The sequence below is a fragment of the Lepus europaeus genome, chromosome 1, assembly GCF_033115175.1.
Source record: "Lepus europaeus isolate LE1 chromosome 1, mLepTim1.pri, whole genome shotgun sequence".
Lineage (NCBI taxonomy): Eukaryota > Metazoa > Chordata > Mammalia > Lagomorpha > Leporidae > Lepus > Lepus europaeus.
The window spans coordinates 108,598,643-108,623,466 of NC_084827.1; the positions used below are offsets into that span (position 1 = coordinate 108,598,643).

The 24,824-nt window shown below is 40.0% G+C and overlaps 1 protein-coding gene and 1 pseudogene across 1 annotated transcript in view; both read right to left on the reverse strand.

Moving 5' to 3' along the window:
* TTC21B (tetratricopeptide repeat domain 21B) overlaps positions 1 to 24,291 on the reverse strand; it is a 98,168-nt gene extending 73,877 nt beyond the window's left edge. Inside the window, exons 1-6 of the mRNA XM_062187535.1 lie at positions 24,178 to 24,291; positions 19,045 to 19,174; positions 18,844 to 18,954; positions 14,437 to 14,603; positions 11,779 to 11,901; positions 9,020 to 9,177 (exon numbers count right to left, since the gene is read on the reverse strand). Of these exons, the coding sequence (XP_062043519.1) occupies positions 9,020 to 9,177; positions 11,779 to 11,901; positions 14,437 to 14,603; positions 18,844 to 18,954; positions 19,045 to 19,174; positions 24,178 to 24,198 (710 nt within the window). The 5' untranslated portion in view covers positions 24,199 to 24,291. The remainder of the gene's footprint in view (positions 1 to 9,019; positions 9,178 to 11,778; positions 11,902 to 14,436; positions 14,604 to 18,843; positions 18,955 to 19,044; positions 19,175 to 24,177) is intronic.
* Positions 897 to 7,300, reverse strand: LOC133775722 (upstream-binding factor 1-like protein 1; annotated as a pseudogene).
* Positions 24,292 to 24,824: the final 533 nt, after the last annotated feature.

The window sequence follows — 24,824 nt, forward strand, 5'->3', positions numbered from 1 at the left end:
AACTCTACTTCTGGGAGTGGGGAGAGAGATATCAGGAACCTAATGAGTTTAAGAAACTTATCTTAGCTCCCATCAAATATCCTTCCCTCCCCAGAATTCAGTGCAGACACAAGGGATAACAAGGGACAATTCTGGAAAGAAGGTAATGGTCACTATGTTATCAATGTTTGTCTACCACTTCTGGCAAGCAAGCAAGCAATAAATAAATACATATATACATACATAGCAAGAGACAGCAATGTTCCTTATATCAGGAATATTCTGTCTAATGCCCAATCGCATCATTATTTATTCCAAGAGCCTCAGATGCCTAGAGTTCCTCTGGCAGTGGGTGGGAGTAGGTGGGAGGGAAATACTGAATAAAACTTACTATCCAAGGAAGTCCCCCTCCTCAGGTTTATGGATCTGATAAAGACATTAACTATTCCAAGTTCTTTTCTTCCCAACCTGTCCTACTCTGGATTGAGAAAGACAGGGAAGCAGGGAAGGGAAAAAGCAAGGAAGTGAAAAGGGAGCAGGGATGAAAATTTCCTGTTTGATAAGGATGCCCTGACTATTTGCTGGGAACTTCTCTGCTAGCCTTTTAGGGTACGGGCAGAGCTCAGGCAGAGTCTAACTCAGAGGCATCCCCTGAGGAAGATGAGCTAGAGCCAGGGCCCTCAGACATCTCCATTTTCATCCTTTCTGCTAGTCTTAGGAGTTAGTGCCTTCATCCCATTTCTTCACATCTTCTTCTGATAACTATGGGGGATAAGAGTTGATCCAAATATTCTCTGATAAATCTGTCCCTGGAGCCTACAACTTTGGCTCCTCTTTTAGCCCATCTGGGAGATTCCTTGCCCATGGGGACTGCAGATTTGTCCATCTGAACTTGAGGTCAAGCTTCCTTGTCACGCTCATATTCTGTTTATTAGAGGTAGACTCTTGTGAACAGTGCAGTGCTCAGGCAACAAATTCTTGAGCCAGAGATTCAGGTCCATCTCATACTGTTTCTGTAGCTCCTCAGTCTGGCTCTTATGATGTTCCTTTAGGCTCTGCAGAAAGTATTGCCAACATCTGACAATCTCTACCATATGTTCCCTCAGGGGTAAGTATTACAGCTACTGACTCATATATAAATCTCGGTAGAACCTGTGACTTTTACTCATGGCTGGCTTCTTGGGCTCCCATGGATTTTCACCTTCTTGGGAAAGCCAGTTTCCTAGAATAGATGTTATTTCCTCCACATTTAATATTTCATTTGGGTTCAGTTCAATGCCTCCTGGCAACAACAGATTTTGTATTGTTTTGGACTAGGGATGCTCTTCTCTGAGTTGAGCAGTTTTTCCTCAAGACTCTTTCTACTGGAAACATTGAATATATTTGAACTGCAACTGCCCTGGGAGCTCCTTGACAGGACTTTGGTCAGCTCCCAGATGCTCAGCTCAGGATGCAACTGGGAGAACTGGAAAATAAGTACTCAAGTGCTTCTGGGACAAATCCAGATGTTTCTTGCATTTTGATTGCTTTTTTTGAATTTTTTAGAAGGTTTTAACATGTTCCTTAGCTTCTCAGACTAATTCTTCCAAAGTATTATACTTTCTCAATTTACAAGAAATTTCTAACCATTTAAGTTTGTACATCTTCCCAGAAAAACCTTTAAAAGCCACCTTTTCCCTTTCCAGATACAACTACTGGGTTATTTCAAAGTGCTAGCCTTCATTCTTCAGCTGCTTAGAAGACTTCAGAACTGATTGGTCGTACCACGCTTTGGGAACTACTTTAAAGTGACTGCCTCATTCTCAGGAATCTACGATGCACTACTCCATCAGCTTCCTGGCCTCTGGTGAAGTCGCCAGTCATCTGTTCCAACGAGAATGCTCTTTTCCAGAGAATGCATGAGGCAAACTGTAGTTACTCCTGACAGGCAAGAAGGAATGCCAAGGAAATGCCATAGCACCAGTCAAATTTAGGAGGAAAAGTTGAGAGGGTACCTTCTCACCACTGATGTGAAGGCAGAGCTGAAAATTTTATTTAATTGGACTCAGTTTCCTGAGTATTTTACAAAAGAGTTGAAGGAATCAGAAATCTTTTTATAGGGTGGACTTTTGGCCAAGTGGTTAAGATGCTGATTAAAATGTCTGTGTCTCATATTAATGTGCCCGGGTTAGATATCTGGCTCAGGCTCCTGACTCCGGCTTCCTGCTAATGCAAACTTTAGGAGGCAGCAGTGATGGCTCAGGTGATTGGGTTCCTGCTGCCAATATGAGAGACTTGGATGGAGTTTCCAGCTCCTGTCTTCAGTTTAGCCTCATCCTGACCATTGTGGGTAGTTAATCAGAGACTGGACGCAAAAGTTCTATGTCTGTCTGTGTCTCTCCAATAAATAAATAAAATTTTAAAAATCCATTTATAATTCATGTAACTGTAAACCTGAAGCACAAGCTTGGTTTCAGAATCACTAAATAAAAGGCAGAAAGAATGACTGGAAAGATATATGGTTCTTATATACCAAATAGCTGATATGATAATGCTCAGTTTTAGATTAAAACCCTTTTCTCCAAATAATCTATAGATTTGATGCAGTTCAAACCAAATTCTTAGAAGGTTTCTTTTTTTAAACTAGGTATCTACAGAGGTGTGTGTATCTGTGTGAGTTCACTGTAATATAATGAACAGTGAAAAATTGGAAATACTATAAATGTACAAGAATGAGGAAAATCAAATAAATTGCTTGCATGTTTACCTTACAGAATGCTACACAGTTGTTTAACAATAATTGTGGTAAGAAAAACTATAACTGCTCTTGTTACAGATTACATGAACATTTAGAAAATTCAAAAGAATAAATAAGGATTGAAAAAAACTCCTGGAATTAGTAAATGATTATAGCAAGATGCTTGGATACAAGTTTAATGTAAAACACCAATTGTTTTGCTCTATTTTAGCACTTAAGTACATCTGAAACTAAAAACACAATATCATTTAGATTAGTAACCCCCAAAATACTTAGGGATAAATCTAAGAAAATACGTGTAAGATATATATGAAGAAAACTTTCAAAACTCTGAAAAAGAAATTAAAGAAAAACTAAATAAATGGAGAAATACTTTAAATGATGGGCAAGAAGATAATATTATCAAAATATTAGTCCTTTCCTTTTGGGGACTGCAATGGTAGCAAGGTCCCCCACCCACCCCTTCAACTTCTCAATAAAGCACTTTGATCTCAAAAAAAAAAAAAAAAGTTCTTCTTCCCAACTTGATCAACACATTCAATGGAATGAGAATAAAAACACTAAGTTATCATATAAATAGTGATAAATGGTTCTAAAGTTTTCATGGAAAGGCAAAAGATCAAGAATAGCTGATATAGTAGTGAAGAACAAAGTCAGACAACTTACATTACTTGACCTGAAGACTTACCATACAGCTACAGTAATCTAGATAGTGTGGTATTGGTTAAAAAAAAAAAGTCAAATGGATCAATGGCATATGAATAGGAAAGCCCAGAAATGGACCAACATAAAAACATAAATAAGGTCAACTGATCTTTGACAAAGTAATGAAGGTAATATAATGTGAAAAAGATGGTCTTTTAACAAATGGTGCTGACATAATTGGATGCTCACATACAAAAAGTGGATCTAGACACAGACCTTACACCTTTCACAGAAGTTAACTCAAAATGGATTACAGACTTAACAGAAAACTATAAAATTCCTGGAAGATAACAGAAGAGAAAATCTAGATGACCTAGGGTTTGGCAATAGTTTTTCAGATATCACACAAAAGGCAGGAAGCATGAAAGAAAGACTTTGTAAACTGGATTTAATTTAAAATTAAAAACTTCAGTTCTATGAAAGACAGTGTCAAAAGAGAACAAGACAAGATAGATCTATCTGACAAAGAACTGTTATCCAAAATATATAAAAAGCTCTTTAAACTCAACAATAAGAAAACAACTGATTAAGAAATAGGCCAAAGATGTCAACAGACACCTCAACAATCCCAAGAAATGAAAACATGCTCCATATTATACATTTTCAGGGAAATAAAAATAATAGGAATATCGAGAAAACACTGTATCTTTATTAGAATAGCCTGCCAGAATACCAGCAACACCAAATGCTGGTGAGGATATAGGCCAACAGAAACTCCCATTGCTGGTGGGGGCACATTTTCAGCCACTTTGGAAGACAGCTTAACAATTTCTTACAAAGCTAAATATACTGTCACCATACAATGCACCAACCATGCTCCTTGGTATTTAACTCAAAGGAGTTGAAGTTTATGTCTATTTAAAAAGCAGCACATGGGTATTTTTGGAAGCTTTATTCATATGTTGAAACCTGAAAGCAACCAAAAATGTCTTTCACTAAGTAAATAGGTAAGTACACTCAGGCAATGGAATAGTATTCAGTATTAAAAAGAAATGAGCTATCAAGTCATAGAAAGCCATGGGAGGAAATCAAATTGCATATTGCTAAATCAATGAGGCCAATCTGAAAGGGCTGCATATGGTACTACCCTGTATTATTCGATATTCTAGAAAAGGCAAAATCATATAGACAATAAAACAGTGGTTGGAAGAGGCTGGGGGGATGGAAGGGATGAAAAGGGCAAGCAGAGAATGTTTAGGGTGGTGACACTACCCTATAATGGAGATACATGCCATTATGCATTGTCCAAACTCATAGAATGTATGCCAAGGGTAAAGCCTAATGTAAACTATGGTCTTGGGGTTATTATAGGTGTGTAACAAATGTACCCCTGTGTTGGGAATGTTGATAAGTGGGGGGAGGCTACCATGCATGGAAGCAAGGAGTATATGGGAAATCTCTGCAGTTTTCTCAGTTTTCCTATGAAACTACAACTGCTTAAAAATGAAGTCTTTTAAAAAATTAAACATAACTGTTTATAAAATATCAGTGAAATACTCAGTTAAGTAAAAAATTTTTAATTATATAATATCTATTTTTAATTTTAATATTAATATAAATTTTAATATTATACAAACACCACACACATTGCCTAGAAAAAAAAAGTTACTACAGCCATAGTGTGGCCTCTAAATATCACTTCCCACTAAAGGAGATTAGATTACCCTGGATAATGGCTGATACCTACTTGGTGCGGTACAGACACAAAATGAGCCAGCTATAGCTTGTCATAACAAATAGCAAGATAACTATCAAAGACTACTAGGATCATGTCAAATGGACTTAAGAACTAATACAAAGAAACTTCTAATGGCCAAAGACAAGACAATTTTAACAATTATAATAACTGAAATTGCTTTAAGTGCTCAAGGTTTGATTACGTCATAAAATCAAAGAAACACATACCATTAATACCTCTGAAGGATACTAGGAAACTTTTTTTTTTTTGAAAGAGTTAGTGAGAGAGAGAGAGACAAAGAGAAAGGTCTTCCTTCCGTTGGTTCACCTCCAAAATGGCCACTACAGCTGGAGCTACGCCAATCCGAAGCCAAGAGCCAGGTGCTTCCTCCTGGTCTCCCATGCGGGTGCAGGGGCCCAAGGACTTGGACCATTCTCCACTGCCTTCCCCAGGCCACAGCAGAGGAAGAGGAGCAACCGGGACTAGAACCTGGCGCCCATATGGGACGCTGGTGCTGCAGGTGGGGGATTAACCATGTGAGCCACAGCAGTTTTTATCCAACTTTTTGTTTTTTTAAAGATTTATTTATTTGTTTGTTTACTTATTTATTTGAAGGCAGAATCACAGAGAGAGAAGACCGAGAGTGAGAGAGATCTTCTATCTGCCGGTTCACTCCCCAAAAGGTTGCAACAATTAGGGCTGAGCCAGGCAGAAGCAAGGAATCAGGAGACTCCCTTGGGTCTCCTAAGTTGGTGCAGGGGCCAAAGGACTTGGGCCATTCTCTGCTGCTTCCCCAGGCACATTAGCAGGGAGCTGGATCAAATGTGGAGCAGCTGGGACTTCAACCCACACTCATACGGCATGCCGGCACTCCAGGCCCTGGTTTAACATGGTGTACCAGAGCGCTGGCCCCAATGTGGGTTTCTTAACCAGCATCCTAACCACTAGGTCAAACACTAATACTTTAAATTATTAAATGTGATAATGATATTCTCTCTACATCTCAAAAAAGATTTATTCTATTTTTGTAATATTAATATTTCTATGAAAAATATAGAACATTGAAAATTAAAGGGGGAAGGCATATAGAGATTTGTCCATGTTACAGGGAATAGAAAAAGGATGCTTCATGATGCTACCCTGTCTGCTTTTATGTGTCTGGAACTCATACAATAAAAAGGTTAGGTTACTTTGGGAGGCAAAAAGGAAAAGCTGAAGCAATAATCTATTTTATTTCCTATGCAAATGTAGAAACTATAAAAATGAAAAGCTGTTAATGAAAAATCTTAACAGAAATTATAGAAGATGTTAACAAAGATGCTGCTATGATATTAGGCCCTAAGATGGCCATTAATATTTTGTCAGACATGGATAAAGCTGAGAAATCTTGCCATTTTACCATGAAGATGTGATGATTAGAAAGCTTAATGCAAACTGAAGTGAAGCTGACTTCCCATGCAGTTTATGCTTCAGTTGTTTCTTTTTTAAAACTAATTTTTGAAATACAGTATACATACCAAGAAATGCACATAAGTATACAGATAAACGCATTTTTTGTCTTCTGATCACAATCATAACCAACACTCCAATTAAGAACAAAACATTACTAGTACCCCAAAATGCCTCACTAATCTCCTTCTCTCTCCATTTCTTGTTTTATTCAATGTAGGAAACATGAGTATATTGTCATTTGCATGCTATATTTTAGTGAAGCAATATTTTTAACTACATACCAAATTATATGACACCCTCTCAGTTTTAAACTCAATACTACCACAACTCAGAGAAAACTTGGTATTTGTCTTTTTGGGTTAGGCTTATTTTATTTAGCTTAATGATCTCCAGTTGCAAGCATTTTATTGCAAATGTCAGGATTTCACTCTTTTTTAAGTATAAATAATATTCCATTACATACATATATCACATTTTCTTATCTAATCATCAGTCAATGGTTCACTTGTATCTTGAAAGGATCTTACCTAATATTTACATTACCAGCTCTATTTCACTATTTATGAAACTTACTTTTTGGTTTTTAGTGTTCTTTAAGTGACTGGAACTCATTTATCAGAAAGTATTGATTGATGACTCTAAGAAATTCATTATCAATCAGTATGATGGTTTTAAATGGCATCTGTGTTTGTTAAAAAATACTTCTCTTCAGAACACCATACTTGGACATCCAACTCATACTCATACATTCTTTCATTCTTTGTTATACTTTTTTTTGGACAGGCAGAGTTAGACAGTGAGAGAGAGAGAGACAGAGAAAGGTCTTCCTTTTTCCGTTGGTTCACCCCCAAAGTGGCTGCTATGGCTGACACACTGAGGCCGGTGCACTGCGCCAATCCAAAGCCAGGAGCCAGGTGCTTCCTCCTGGTCTCCCATGCGGATGCAGGGACCAAGGACCTGGGCCATCCTCCACTGCACTCCCAGGCCACAGCAGAGAGCTGGCCTGGAAGAGGAGCAACCGGGACAGAATCCAGCGCCCTGACCGGGACTAGAACCCGGGGTACCAGTGCCGCAGACAGAGGATTAGCCTAGTGAGCCACGGTGCTGGCCTGTTATACTTATTTCTAAACCTCAAAATTATTATGTCTAAAACTGAACTTTTTTAAAAAAATATTTATTTATTTGAAAGGCAGAGCTACAGAGAGGCAGAAGACGACAGAGGAAAGTCTTCCATCCACTGGTTCATTTCCAAGATGGCTGCAACGGCTGGAGCTGGGCTGATCCGATGCCAGGAGCCAGAAGCTTCTTCCAGGTCTCCCACGTGGCTGCAGGGGCCCAAGGACTTGGGTCATCTTCTACTGCTTTCCCAGGCCATAATAGAGAGCTGATCAGAAGTGGAGCAGCCAGGACTGAAACTGGCATCTAGATGGGATTCCAGCACTTCCTGTGGCAGCCTGACCCACCATGTCATAGTGCCGGCCCCCAAAGTGAATTCCTGACCTGCTCCCCTGGACCTTTAGCTCCTGGGGTCTCCCTGGGCCGCTATGAGAGAACTGTTAACAATTTATTATTCTTGTTATTTCAGTTGTTCAGGCCAAAAACCTGGGAATTGTCCTCAGCTACTCTCTCTTTTCATCTTTCTAGTCAAAATACATCAAGATTCCAATCACTTCTCAAAGCACTTCCTCCACAACCAACTATCTGGGTGCCTGCCACTGGCACTTCTCTTAGATGATGGCAGTGGTTGACAAGATGATCTCCCTTCTTCTGCTCTTGGCCCTTCCCCAGTCAATTCTCTACATAAAAAAGTAACTCTAAGTCTATATTTCAGATTGTGGCACTCCTTTGGTCAAACTCTCCAATGACTTCACACTTCAGAAGAAAATCTATCATCACTGTGGTGTTTGCTTAAAAGAACATCTGCCCTAGGGACAGGTGCTGGGCGTAATGGGTTAAGCCACCGCCTGCAATGCCGATATCCCATGGGGGCAGCAATTCAAGTCCCTGCTGCTCCATTTCTGATCCAGCTCCTTGGTAATGCACCTGGGAAAGCAGTGGAAGATGGCTCAAGTGCTTTGGTCCCTGCACCCACTTAGGGGACCCACAAGAAGCTCCTGCTTCGGCATAGCCCAGCCCTGACCAATACCACCATTTCGGGAGTGAACCAGCAAATGGAAGAATTTTCCCTCTCTCTTCTCTCTTTATCTCTCTCTCTCTCTCTCTCTCTGAAACAAATAAATAAAATGTTTTAAAAAAACTGAACTAAAAAAACAATGTCTTAGAAAAGGTACCCACATACTTATGTAAACCAATAAATTTAGTTTTTAAAGCAATATTACTTTGTTTCCTCAATTCTAGGCTATTTGGAAAAATCAGCTTCTATTTTAATTTTTTTTTAAACTTGTAACAAATAAAATTTCCATTTTTCTCAAAGTTAACATGAAGTTAAATTTTTTTTTTTACTTGACCTTTGTGCTGTTTCAACTGTCAGGTCCCAATCCTGCAATGCTAGTTGTAGCTTCATCTTCTTTATGAAAGCGGGAAGGAAACTTGGAAAGTTCACAATTATCTGGTTCACAGTCTCCAGGGCACTTGAATACTTCTGACGCATCTCAAGGCACTGGGCCTAATGGGAGGAAACAAAAAGTTGCATCAGAATTGTGATCTTATATATTAAGGTTCTCACAGCCAGAGTATGTGGGATATTAGCTTTAATACTCCATGAATGTTCCACTAAAAAAAGTTATCACTTTTATTATGAGAAAAAACACAATAAGTTTTAATAATATCTTCAAAAAGAATCGCAAGACAATCAAATAATGTTTCTTTTTAAAATAGAAAAATCATCTTTCTGGAATAAAACACTCAGTTTATTTTCAAGTAGCATCTAAAACTTAGAAGATTTTAGAGACACTGCATGTATTTAAAATTTATTTTCAAGTTACAAGAAGATACAAGTCAAAGAACAAGCAAAGTAAGTTCAAACTACTCCCTCTACCTCAACATTTTCACTTCTAGGAATTATTTAAGGAAATAATTGGAGAAACCACAAAGAAGCATATAGATAATGCTGCAGCATTGTTTATATGTAATAGAAAATAACCCAAAATGTCCACAGAATAGCTAAATTACAGCAAATCTATTTAATAAAATTTTAGTCACTCTAAGTGACTATGTAAATGTACAGAACAATTTTTACTGACATACTGGTAAGTTATATGTAAGGACTTAACTGGCTATTTTGAGTGATGATTCAGATATTACTATATTTTCTTAATTATGTTTACAATTTCAATGTTTTTCTTTCATATTCAGAAAAAAAGTGAAATTTAGTTCATTAAAATAGATAATGAAGCACATTTATCATATATTAAGGATTTTTTTTTAAATTAGCTTTTAAATTTCCTTTAGAAATAATTTAATACTGGTATAGCTCAGGTAAAAAAAATAAGTACTGGGGCTGGCACAGCTGCCACGTGCGACCCCAGCATCCCACATGGGTGCTGGCTCAAGTCCTGGCTGTTCCACTTCTGATTCAGCTCCCTGCTGATGCTCCTGGGAAAGCAGCAGAGAATGGCCCAAGTACCTGGCCCCCTGTATCCAGCTAGGAGACCTGGAAGAAGCTCCTGGCTCCTGGCTCCTGGCCTAGCCCTGGCTGTTACAGCCATTTGGGGAGTGAACAAGCGGATGGAAGATTTCTCTGTCTCTTCCTCTCTCTGTCTAACTCCACCTTTCAAATGAATAAATCAATCTTTTTTCAAACAATGAGTACTAGGTCTCAAAAAATCTAGAATAAAACTGAAACACATATCTGAACTCAGTTTAAGATTATATTCTCAGATAATTAGAAGTATGAGAACCACACAAAGATGCTACTACGTTAAAATGTTAGTATTTAAGCTTTTAAATCATTGACAATAATAGAAGAGATTATAGATAATTTTTAATATTATATTCTCCCTGGAATCTATCTAAACAACAGATACTGAAATTAACAAAATCATACCACAAAGAACTCTACCATTCCTTAGACTGTCACCACCCACACAAATGCTAAGTATTGTATTAAATTAAATTTGCTGTTTACAGAAGCTCCATAGCTTACAATGATAACTTTAAGCTGTAAATGCATTTAATACAAATAACTTCCTAGATATCATAGCTTAGCAACAGAATGCACTGGGAAGGATCATTTGTTTACCCACGTGATCCCAAAGCACACTGACAACTGGCTGACAGCATGGAAGTGTGTGATACTGCAAATTGCCAGCCCAGGAGAAAAATCTAAATTTAAAATTCAATGTATGGCTTCTACTGAAAGCACATAAATTTTGCATCATTGTAAAGTCAAAAAGATCCTAAAATGAAGCATTGTAAATTGGAGATAGTATTTTCACCCACTAATGATTTCTAATGACTGCTAATTGCACATCCTTCATGGTATAAGTCAGTTACTTCTCTGCTCGAAGCTTTTCATTGGCTGCCTGTTTATCTGAATCAAAATAAAAGTCAAAACTCTTACAAAATGGGCCCACTTTTCCTCTTCACCCCATGTCTAACTGCCCTCATCTACCTTCCTTCCTCTATATTTCATTTCTACTCACTTCACTCATTCCATTTTGTTCTACTGGCCTCCTTACTACTCCCTGCACACGCCTTAGAATGTGTGAACTTGTTATATCCTATTTGTAATACTTTTTCCCAGACCACAACAGGGCTTGACCAGCCACCTCCTCCAAGTCCTTGTTCAACTGCCACTTTCTCTGACCACTTCATACAAAATTACAAGTACAAATCCCAGCTCACCTTCTTCCCCATTATCTTATTTTTTTCCACTGCACTTCTGACCCTTTAATAAAGTTTAATAAACTACAAATTTGCTTATTTTGTCATCTGTCTACACTAGCAGAACATAAGCTCCAAAAAGTAGGAAGCTTTATTTTGTTCAGAGCATTCCTAGGATCTAGTGTGATACCTTGCACATAAAGTAGATGTTGAGGAAAGACTGCACAAACCACCACCAACAACTAAAAACAATCCTGGATATAGGAACTTTGATAGGAATACATTTCTCTAATTTTTTGTTCACTGTCAAACACAAATGCAAGTTCCTTTTACAGTGGAGAGTGACAACATTATCATGAAAATTATGAACTTTTTTGAGCTACTTTCATATATATTATGCACAAACACTGAAAATGATTCATTTACTTTAACTCCAACTCACCTTACCCAGCAGAGCAAAAATATCATTTCCATCTTGCAATCCCTCTTCAAAATATCTTAGTGCTTTTTTAGTATAAGGTTCTTTTCCTCTTGTAATATCAAGCCATCCTCTTAAAACTAGTCCCTGTAAAATAAAGAATTCTATCATACTTCTATTTTGGGGGGTTGAAGTGGTAGAGTAGGAATGGGATTGAAGGAATTAAATGATGATGAAAAGTCAACCCAATGTCACTTTTTGATAATTAATAAGAAAAAGGCTTCTAATGAGTAATGTTATAAACAATAAAATTTCCTGCAGTGAAATTATTTTTGAACTCTTGTCAGCCTAGAGTATTGAGAACTATGTTATGAGATTGAGCATTTACATTTACTTCCAGGTTTAATTATAATACCAAGAAGCTTGTCAAATATTTCATTAGTGCTAAATCCAGTACTCTTATTTGAGATTCTGCTATTACTAATAATCAATAAACATGTTATTCAATATAAAAATAAGATATTTTTGCCTCTTTTTGGGTAAACAGCCCAAATGAAGTAAGATAGAAAAACAGAATTTGTCTTTTTCACATACATTAAAGATTCTGCTAATTTGACAACTATCTTCTTAACCTCTTTGACTACTCCAGTCAATATCAAATGAAAAGATAAATGGCCTGAAAATTGAAAACTGAAATGGCCATGGATGTTTGCCTTCAGCAATGTGAGTGAGTCAACGGGTTGCAAGATATACAGAATTGGAAATAAAATGGAGACTGATTGTTTTTGTTTTGAAGGTCAAATAAAAAATGTGAAATGTGCTCTTCCATTTAAAAAAGTCTAGATTTATACATTTATAAATCTTTACCTAAGGATATATTTACCTTCCTGTATTTCACCTGAAAATACAGAAAGGATCTTAACAAATGCTATTTCCAGTCACTAGGTCAGTGACATTATTTGAATGGTTTCACCTACTGTCTTTGTGTGGATGATTCCTTTTATATATGGGTATAGGTATAGAAATACATATGTACTTATACATACAAAGATTTAATTTATTGTATTTATTTAAAAGGCAGAGTTCCAGAGAGAGAGGGAGGGAAGCAGAGGGAGAGGGAGAGGGAAGGAGAGAAGTAAGGGGAGAGGGAGCCTCCATCAGCTGGTTCATCCCCAAATGACCACAATAGCTACTGCTGGGTAAGGCTAAAGCCAGGAGCTTCATCAGGATCTCCCACATGGATGCAGGGGCCCAAGCACCTAGGCCATCTTCTACTGCTTTCCCAGGCATATTAGCAGAGAGCTGGATTGGAGATAGAGCAGGGGAATCAAACCAGCACCCACACGGGATGCAGGTGTCCCAGGCAGTGGCTTACCCGCTACAACATAATGCCAGCTCCATCTGTTTATATTTTTAGTCCAAAATTTTCTCCAGACTTTTTCTTGCTTTCCCAAAAACTCATCTACTATTACCAGCTCTCTGTTCTGCCAGCACCTAACAATACAACCTGTTTTCTGACAAATATTTCACTTACCTCCGAAACTAACTTCTCATCTGAAGTGTATTTTCTATTTATGTGAACTGGTCTCTGAATTACCCAGGCTTAAAATCCCAGGGACGCCTCTGATATGTGGTACCTCGTTATCCTTTCCCCACTATCAATTATCAGTTGACAGGTTAGGTGGGTATATAAAACTCAAATTCTCAAGTTTATAGGTGCTGCACAGTATTTTAGTGCAGTTCTCAAAGCCTTCTGCCCCAAAGTACTAACTTTGTAGGGGGAACTGCATTCTAGTTTCTCCTCGGGCTAGTTCTTCCTACAAATCACTGCTAAATTAATCTTCTGAATTCATGCTCTAACCACATCATGATTAAATTATGCTCAAAAATCCAATGATGAAAATATTCAATGGCCTCTTATTGTGTAGCAAATTAGATTCAAATATTTGTGCCTTGCAGTCAAGACCCTTGAATCTGTCCCAACCTGCCTCTCCAACATTTTATTACACTTTCGTCATCTCTATATCCTGTGTTCTCATCAAATATGACATTTTCACTATGTTCAGAATCAACCTGTCTCATTTTCGTGTGCAATTTCCTACATCAGGACTATCTACTTGTATTTTCAACAATCTCTCTTGAAACTGTATCCATTTGTCAGGATTTAGCTCAAATGCTACTTCCCTCAAGAAATTCTTCCTCATTTTTCTAAAACTCATGGAAATGATCTCTCATTAATGTAAAATACTGCCTAGTACAACATATGCCATAAATATTAATTATTTTCTTACACAATTTATTCACTTCTATCATGCCATTTACAATTTTTCTCAATATATGGGCTGAGTATGTGCTCCGATGATTTGTTCATGAAAGTAAAATTTATGTATTCCTTAATATACCTTGTATCTAGAGTTGTTCAACATGGAGGGAAGCAATGAAAGAGGAGGAGAAAGGGAAAGTAAAAGGCAGAAGAGTGAGTGATCTTTTCAAGACTTAATAGCATAAGAATAAACACCCTTGAAGAATCTCTACTTTACAATGTAATAAAACATGAAAATAAAGTAATTTATAAAGTGAGAATAGAGCAGATGACAAAGGACTAAGTACTGCATATTGCTGAATACATAAATAACACAGGTTCCTTTCATATTACTATTTCAAAACAAGAAAGGCAGTTACCTCTTTGCTGTTATTTGACATTTTGATCATTCTGTCAATGTAGTCTCTTGCCTTATCGTGGCGACCAATGTGCCATAGAAACAAGCCTGCATAGTATAAAGCTTTCTGTCCAGCTCCTTTACGCAGCTCCTTCATTCTGGAATCTAACTCCAAAATAGCTTCTCTGTCTGGGAAGAGAAAATGATTTTAATGAAAATTAAATTCTAGATAAGTCTTTATAATAAGTTAGAAGATTAACAGGCTGGAGAACTCAGTGTGCTCCTCTATATCTAATAGAAATAAAAAGTAAGCCATATAAGTAATTCAAATTTTACAGACTCAATTTTAATAATTAAAACTATCATATCAAAACGTAATTGATAAAAACTAATGAGATACTTTGCACTCCGACTAACTCTTTGAAATCTGGTGGTTATATTACACTTGCAGCATATTTCAATTAAGATGCTGAATTTTCTTCAGAAACACTTGATTCATAGACTTCGTAAATCTTACAGCTGAAAGGCAAATTCACAGACAAGTTGTTCCACAGGTAGGTTTTCTAGTAAGTGAATATCAGTTTTAAATTCAAAATATAAATTAAGTAAGATTTAAAACTTAGTTCCTCAAACTAGACACATTTTAAGTGTTTCCAGTCATGTGCAGCCAATGATGACTATAAGATACAATACAACTGCATAGTTTGTAGCATTTCCAAAGCTAATGTTATTTTTAAAAATGACTAGTATAGTTTATAATGATGCTAAACTAATGCATTGTTAGGGGCAGGTTTAAGACTAGTACTCAGGCTGGCGCCGCGGCACACTAGGCTAATCCTCCGCCTTGCGGCGCCGGCACACCGGGTTCTAGTCCCCGTTGGGGTACCGATCCTGTCCCGGTTGCCCCTCTTTCAGGCCAGCTCTCTGCTGTGGCCAGGGAGTGCAGTGAAGGATGGCCCAAGTCCTTGGGCCCTGCACCCCATGGGAGACCAGGATTAGCACCTGGCTCCTGCCATCGGATCAGCGCGGTGCGCCGGCCACAGCGCACCTACCGCGGTGGCCATTGGAGGGTGAACCAACGGCAAAAGGAAGACCTTTCTGTCTGTCTCTCTCTCACTGTCCACTCTGCCTGTCAAAAATAAAAAATTAGGCCGGCGCCGTGGCTCAATAGGCTAATCCTCCACCTTGCGGCGCTGGCACACCGGGTTCTAGTCCCGGTCGGGGCACCGATCCTGTCCCGGTTGTCCCTCTTCCAGGCCAGCTCTCTGCTGTGGCCAGGGAGTGCAGTGGAGGATGGCCCAAGTGCTTGGGCCCTGCACCCCATGGGAGACCAGGAGAAGCACCTGGCTCCTGCCATCGGATCAGCGCGGTGCGCCGGCCGCAGCGCGCCTACCGCGGCGGCCATTGGAGGGTGAACCAACGGCAAAGGAAGACCTTTCTCTCTCTCTCTCTCACTGTCCACTCTGCCTGTCAAAAAAATTTAAAAAAAAAAATTAAAAAAAAATTTAAAAAAAATAAAAAAAATAAAAAATTAAAAAAAAAAAGACTAGTACTCAAATTATCTCTCAAATTCAACTCTAAAAAATGGGCTGGGTTAAGGTCATGTGCCAATGAAAGGAGTATAATTATCATGACTTTCATATGTTAACACTGACTATTCAACTACTCCCTTAAAAGGAAACCTTTCTTTGAATGATTCTATTTACTTTTATTAAATCTAGTAAATATGAATGTTTGCTTAGAATACATATGTCAGTTATGTCTAAATCCCAGACAGAATCAGAATCAGGCACAGAAAAATGAAGAAGAAACTTTGAAGTTGAGGGCTGTGATTCTAACAACTTTACCTTTCTGGGAACAGTTATCAAAAAAAGAAGGTATGTGAATCTTCCTTTTAAACTGAATAATACAAATTTAAATGTGAAATTACCAAGGTACAACTTTATGCATGGAGGTAACAAAATTGTTTCTGGAGGTTTACACGCTTGCCTGACACACGAGCCCTTTCCCCTCTTCCCTGCCCCTAATCTATTCAGAAATTTTCATTAATAGCCATGATAGAGAAATAGAAAAGAGGTCATCAGTGCTGGGGCAGCCATTGTACGCCGCAGTCCAGATTTTTATCAGATCCCTAAGATTACAGCTGTGACACCGTCTACACCAATTTGGCTCTTGGCAGATCTCAGCTTAAGTCTTTGTATAATCAGGGCTTACACCATTCTGGAACAATGGACACCAAAAATCTACACCTTCCCTAGGAAATCTGTACTGACATCTAGGCTCCTACTTGAGTGCAGGTCCAACACAAGTTATAGAGGGTAGAAAGCAGAGTTACTGCTTCTAAACAATATTCCTGAATCTATCTTTACAATGTCTTGAAAACACATTTCCAAACAGAACAAACAGAATAGGGAATATTCAGTTAAATGAAAATGTTTCTACTAATTTCTTTATTATGGACTTATTGACTATGGTTCTCCAATGAGATCTCTCTGCTCCAGCTAATCCCACTCCCACTAGAGCACAGAGAAAGGGGATTAACAGAAGGGCCTAATCCTGAGCTACTTCCATGTGTTTAGCCATCCATTTCCCTGTATGGCAAGTATACGTCAACTTTAACCTGTCCTACAAAGACCAAAGTTATGGTCTTTTACAAAGTCTTCCTAGCCTAATTCAATGTACTAATAGACCTTTGAATTTCAACTAATTATGGATTCATTTGTCTATAGTTTTTTTAAATCACTGTATTTGATTGTAATACTGGAATTTAAACTTTGTGGTTTTTACATTTTATTTTCTCAACTAGATCATAAACTTGATGTCATGGATCACTTAGGATAATTTTGTATTTTCTAATTGCTTTGACACATTTCCTAGCAGATAGTAAGAACATATTATAAATTTGTTTACTTGGTAAATACAATGTTTTATTTATCTTTAATTTGAAAGGCACAGATACAGAGATATATATATATATATATATATATATTTTGATTGATCTTCCATCCGCTGGTTCACTTCCCAAATGGCTGTAACACCTGGGGCTTGAGCCAGGCAGAAGCCAGGGGCCAGGAGCTTCTTCTGGATTTCCCAAATAGGTGGTAGGGGCCCAAAGATTTGGGCCATCCTCCACTGTTTTCCCAGGCCATTAAGCAGAGAGCTGGATTGGAAGTGGAGCAGCCAGGGCATGAACTGGTGCCCATTTGGGATGCTAGCACTGCAGGCGGTCACTTAAACTTTAATACAGCACCAACCAGCCCCAAACATAATGTTTCAGATAACATTTTATTGATTTGTGCATGTACGTGTACAGTGAAGGAGGCATGTGATACTTGGCTTAAGAACAATTTTATAGGGGCCAGCGTCATGGCGCAGCAGGTTAATACCTTGGCCTGAAGTGCCTGAATCCCATATGGGTGCCGGTTCTAGTCTCGGCTGCTCCATTTCCCATCCAGCTCTCTGCTATGTCCTGGGAAAGCAGCAGAAGATGGCCCTAGCCCTTGGGCCCCTGCACCCACGTGGGAGACCCGGAAGAAGCTCCTGGCTCCTGGCTTTTGATCGGCACAGCTCTGGCCAATGCGGCCAATTGGGTAGTGAACTAGTGGATGGAAGACTTCTCTCTCTCTCTCTGCCTCTCCTCTCTCTGTGTAACTCTGATTTTCAAATGAATAAATAAATCTTAAAAAAAGACCACTTTTCTAATATTTAAGAAACCATTAAATATTTGGTTACTGCTTATTTGAAACAAGATCTATGTTACAAATCCATTGGCTGCTCCTGGATATATATTAGAAAATACAATGCAATTTCCTCCTTATTTCTTATAATTTGGATAGTCTCCTGCCTTAGTCATTAAGTTATACTGTACAATAAGACAATTCACACAACTTTAATTACTGGTTTATGCATATGGTTCCTTCTATAATCTAGTCATATTTCCCAATATACTACTGGATAAAAACTGAATATTTTCCAAGAGCCAGCCCTCATATAGGGGGTAAAGACCTTCAAGAGGCTTAATATATAGAAGAGAAAAATTATACTCATTTATAACTATATATTTGCAGATTAAAAAGTGGTACAGTCATTTGATGCAGAGAAATTTATATACATACTTGCTTTCTGGCTGTCTTTTTACTGCCTAAGTCTAACTGCCAATATACATTCACCTTTAAGTTAACTCAATACCTATGTACTACCAAAACATGGGCCATGGAATATAAGAAATATGAAAGGAATATAAGATGTATGTTTCTTGTGTTTGCTGAATTTATATTCTTGTCAGAAATATAACACATACATGATACAAATGGTACCTACAGATAAAATTTAATATAATAAGATCAGACTGAATATTATGGTAATTGAGAAAAATAAAAAGGATTTGAACATGAAAAACTGTCCTGAGCAATGTATTTAAATACTATACCTGGATTCAGACTCATTTTATGAATGTGTATTAGTGCAATATGAGAACAGAGTGATACATCTTGTTTATTTTTAGTAGTCTCGAATTCTCGAAGAGCTTCTTGAGTTTTGCCTGAAAAATCAAGATAATGATATGAAGAATTGTTCATGGTGCAAAGCAAGAATTTAAAACTATGGAACAAGTACAAAAATTAGTACATACCTTCCATTAATGTACCATAAGCATGATAAAGCCTGAAGACAGGGTCATTGCCATACATCTTAATTCCTTCACTGGCAAAAAGTACCACATGATGGAAATATCTCTCTTGACAATAGTAATCTATCAAAGCCTAAAAGGAAGCAATGATGACATGTTACGATATTCTTATGTTCTGAAACACTTCAGAAAGCAGATATTCATCTGGAAAAGCCAAAACTTCTCTTTTTCCAAGAGCCTTATAGAACTGCAGAACATAAGGAACACAAAATGAATGTTACTTCAATCTTTCCCAATAATTTCAATCTTTATTCCTAATTTTTTAACAGCACTAATATTGGACTACAGTAACCTCTTTCTTTCCCTTTGCCCACATTTTCTTAAAGATTTTAGAAAACTGACAAAAAAGCAAGAATAGAGAAAAAAAGAGGCTGCCATCATCAGAGTATAGATTTCTTTTAAAAAAAACTTGCTTCTGTTAAAATATCTACTTTTTTTTTTATTTAATGAATATAAGTTTCCAAAGTACAGCTTATGGATTACAAAGGCTTCCCCCCCACACACCTTCCCCCCCACCCGCAACCCTCCCCTTTCCCACTCGCTCTCCCCTTCCATTCCCATCAAGATTCATTTTCAATTCTCTTTATATACAGAAAATCAGTTCAGTAAAATATCTACTTTGTTATTACAGCATTACAAAGTGATGAAACCTAATAATTTATTTTCAAATGCAATTTTACTTTTTTTTCCAAAAAAAAATTTATTTATTTAAAACACAGATTAAAGACAGAGGAGAGAGAAAGGGATCTTCCATTCACAGTTTCACTCCCTAAATTGCCACAACAAAGTCAGGAGCTTGGAATTCCATCTTGGTCTCTCACACAGGTAGTAGAGGCACAAGCATTTGGGCCATAACCCACAGATTTCACATGCACTTTAGGACCTGAGATTAGAAGTGGAGCAACCAGGACTCAAAACAAGGCCCAAATGGAAAACCAACATCGCAGGTGGCAGCATAACCCACTGAGACACAACACTGAACCCACATCTTTACTTTTATGTCTGAGTCCTACAACAAATAATCATCAGTGAAAATAAATAATCTCAAAGGGGTTTCAATGGAAATGGCTATCTTTAAGCTTTTTTGCAAGGCTATATTATTTTGTTAAAAGATGTACTGAGGCTGGCATTGTGGCATAGTGGGTAAAGCCACCACCTGCAGTGCTAGCATCCCACATAGGTGCCTGTTCGAGTCTTGGCTGCTCCACTTTCAATCCAGTTCTCTGCTATGGCCTGGGAAAGCAGAAGATGGCCTAAGTCCTTGCACCCCTGCACCTGCATGGGAGACCTGGAAGCAGATCCTGGCTCCTGCTTTGGAATGGTGCAATTCCAACCACTGCAGCCATCTGGGTTGTGAACCAGCAGATGGAAGACCCCCCCCCCCCCCCCGCTTCTGCTTCTCTGTAACTCTGCTTTTCAAATAAGTTGTTTTTTTTTTAAAGATGTATTTATTTATTTGGAAGGCAGAGATACAGAAAGAGGAGAGAGAGAGAGAGAGAATCTTCCATCTGCTGGTTCACTCCTCAAATGACCTCAATGGCTCTGGTTGGGCCAGGCTGAAGCCAAGAGCCAGGAGCTTCTTTCAGGTCTCCTACATGGGTGCAGGGGCCCAAGGACCTGGGCATCTTCCACTGCTTTCCCAGGCCATTAAAGTGGCATAGCCAGGTCTGGAACCGGTGCCTACATGGGATGCCAGCAGGCATATGAGATGTTCTGTGGGCAGAGGCTTAACAGTCTATGTTACAGTGTTGGCCCCTATACTATTTTATTATTTTGGTTTACAGAGAAAACTCCCCAGGAGATACTAAATTCTCATTATTTCTATGCTTTATCTAGGGCTTATTTCCTATTCTAATCTAAAAGGGAACTCACAATCTCACCATCACCAGGATATACCTGATTCACCTCCACAAATCAATTTGGGTTACCCTATACCTACCTACTCTGACTGAAAAGCTGGTTCAGTAGAATTGATTGATACAGTCGAATTCCAATCTGACAGGATTAAAATATGAGTGTATCCAGACAGTTCTGTTGTGTAGTCTATTGTTCCTGGAGAGCTACAGCCCATGTCCTTCTCTGTGTCATTTAGGCAAATGTTCTGTGTGAATTTTATTCTGCATCACTCCTTGTAATTACTGAGTTCTGTTCTTTCTTAGCCACTTTTCTTGAGAGTGTGATCCACACCCCATCTCAAAAGTCTATTGCACATCTCAGTAAACTGTACCAACCCCATAACGGCACAAATGACCTCTTGGTTTGTCACAACTAAGAATACTTTCATTTGGGCTGGCATTGCGACATAATGGGTAAGCCACCGCCTGCAACACCAGCATCCCATGTGGGCACCAGTTCTAGTCCCAGCTGCTCTACTTCCGATCTAGCTCCCTGCTAAAGCACCTGGGAAAGCACCGGAAGATGGCCTAAGTGCTTGGGCCCCTGCACCAAGTTGGAGACCCAGATGAAGCTTCCTGGTTCCCACCTGGTCCAGCCGTGGCCATTGCAGCCGTTTGGGGAGTAACCCAGCACATAGAAGAGCTCTCCCTCTCTGTAATGCTGTCCTTCAAATAAATAAAATAAATCTTCCTGAACAGCAGTTAGTATTGCTTAGAATCTACAACTTTGCTGAAAGCATGGTATTATACAAAGAACACAGATTTAAAGGTAAAACCTGATTTCAACTCTTTGGGTCCATTTCACACTACCTCAGTTGGCTCATTCATAAAATCCGAATAGTAAAGCAAATTTACAAGTGGTTGTGAGAGTTCAGAGAGCATAGTATAAAGTCCTATCTTTAAAAATTATTTATTTATTTATTTGAAAGTCAGCTACAGAGAGAGGGGAAGAGAGAGGAAGAGAGAGGCACAGAGGCAGGGAGGGAGGGGAAGAGAGGGAGAGATTGATTTTCCATCCATTGGTTCACTCCCCAGATAGCTGGGACTTCCAGTTGGGTGGCAGGGGTCCAAGCACTTGGGCTGTCCTCCACAGCTTTCACAGGTGGAACAGCAGGGAGCTGGATCAGAATTGGAGGCAGCCTGGATGCCAACTGGCACCCATACGGGATGTTGGAGTTGCAGGCAGCAGCTTTACCCCCTACGCCACAATGCTCACCCCAAAAGTCCTATTCTGCAATACAAAAAGTTCGTTTGAAGCTCATATGTTGATTATGTGAAAAATGATTATGTCCAGCTAAGACTCTTGTCTAAGCTCTGAGTGCCACCTGCTACTCATACCAGCAACTAGGTAATGGACTTCTCCCTTCCCATCTGTCCAGTGCCCCTAAATCTAACCAGTTATTACGTTCTTCTTTTTGTCTAGTTTGTTTCCCCACTCTCTGTACCAATTGCTACTGTTGAGGTTCTGGTTAGTTTTTCTGGTACAACAAACATTATCCATCCACCTACTAGTATCAGGCACTGGACTAGGTAGTGAGGACCTGAAAATGAATTAAGACACAGTTTCTGCCTTGAAAAGCTTATATTTTTTCAGATGAAAAAATGAGGCTTTAATCTGAAGACTGAAATACAATGTAGTAAGTGTAACAAAAGAGCTTGCATTATACATTGCTTTCAGAATGCAGGATAACATTAAGACAGTTTTGACAATAGAGAGTATTGTGAGGTGAGAAAGAAAGAGTAAAATTAAGGGAAAGATTCCTGGGCAGGACTTCAGAGACCAGCCCTGAACTGCCAACTCTCCACTCCCCCTCCACACACAGACAGACCTTCCTATTTCTTCTCATGACTCTTGAGGAAAGTGTAGGGGTTAGCCAGAGATGAGCTGCAATAACAGAGATAACATGCATCGATTTTCCCCGGGGAAGAGTGTTGACCTAGAGCATTAACAGACCATATAAAGTGACTACAAAAAGTTTGGGGGGGGGGGGGGAGGAAGGAATGAAATTAAACGTTTTAGTGCAAGCATTTTGAAATCTAGGGATAATGTTTTCATTAATGTGTACTTTCCAAAAAGTTGTTGGAGCACCCTGGTAGCTGGTCCTTTGTAGAGGAAGTTTGTCGCTTCCAGGGGGAAGGCAGGTCAAGTCATGTTCAGGGCGTTCTACTCAAGTCTTGGACTTGATCCTCCAGTCTCAGTGATGGGGATCACTTAGCAGGTTTTAGCATTAAGGTGTTTTTTATTGAAGAGTTTATGTGGGTGGCCGTGTAAAGCATAAAGGGGAGTAAAAAAAAAGTCAGACACTTCAGTACTGCCCAACCTTCCGCACAGCCAAATCCTCTTCTATCCACTTACGAATCTCACAGGGTGAATACTTTATTTACCTACTTATTGTCTGAGCCCTACTCAAACGTAAACTCTAAAGACTGGAAGGGTTTCTCTTCCTCCTGTGGCTGCAGTATCCTGGGGGTTAGAACGGCGGCAGACGCACAGGGGACATTCGATGCGGAATGCATCATGGGAGGGTTTTCCTCCAAGATCAGACTGTCAAGTTGTGAAGACAGAGACTGTCTGCTCCTGCTACCTCCAGCTTTTGAGGGCCGTGGACAGAGACCTCGACAAATACCGACAGAGTCGACTCACTGGGCAAACAGTGATAAAGGTCATCATCCAAAAAGGACACTTTTCAAGCCTCATGTCTTCAAGTGCTTTATCTCACTAGTTCTTAAGTGGGCCGTCTGAGCGGACGAACCCCTCATCTTCAAAGACCAACAGACGCCTGCATGTTTACGCCTCCGGTCGAATTGGTTTCACAGGACTCGCTGTCCAGGGCTGCAGCGGACACTGGTTGGCCCGGAGTCCTTAACGGTCGCACCTGGACGCACAGCGTCACAGGTTCCCCGGGCTTTCCTAACGAACACGACCCCAAAGTAAAAGGGCACACAACAAACGGCAGAGGACGAGCGCTCCACCGGCCGTCCACGCAGCCGCGCGCTGCCCAGAGCCCCGGGCCGCGGCCGGCACCGAGGCGGCGGGGAGGTGGGCTTCAGGCCCAAACCCCTCACCGGCTGCGGCCACACATCCTAGGACACGGAAGCCACAAAAGAGCAACCCCCGAGCTCCCTCCATGGCCCCTAGCTCATCGCCACCACGAAAAGCCCCGTCCGCCCGTGCGCTCACCTTGAGCCCCTGCGAGTCCATAACTTTCCCGAGGCCCAGCCGCGGGCTCCAGGGCGTACGCCCACCGGCGCCCAGGCAGAGCCCAGGGCTCAGGGCCCAGCAGCCACGGCCCCAGCCCCGCGCTAGCGGCCGGACTCGGTGGGCGGGGCGGGGCGGGGCCGCGCCGCCATTGGCTGTTTAGCGAGAGGGGGCGGGCCCTTGAGGCCGGGATTACCGGGGCGCTCGCGGAGCAGGCGCACAAGGGGGCCCAGAGGGAGTGCTGCGAGGGCGACCGCGGGCGGGCCAGCGTTCGAGAAAGGCGCGCGACTGGTTGGTCAGAAAGGAGGCCGGACCTAGAAAGAGACCTCGGAGACCAGTGGGTGGGTTGACTCGAACATATGGAGTTAAGGAATGGTGGAGGAAGGGGGAAGAGGGGCAAGTTTTCGCGCTCACTGGCTACAAAGAAAGACACCATTTTCTTCAGGTTTCTACGGGCCGGTTTCCGCAATGCGGAAACTGCAGGCTTCCCCAGCGCTGGGAAGAGCGTTTAGCTCTCACGTGTAGTTGGGTTTGGACCACAAGGTGGCGCAGAAAAATCACAAGTCCTTAGCAGAAATGGCATTGAGCTTCATGGGCCTGCATTCTTGCTATACTGTTTGTTGCTGAAA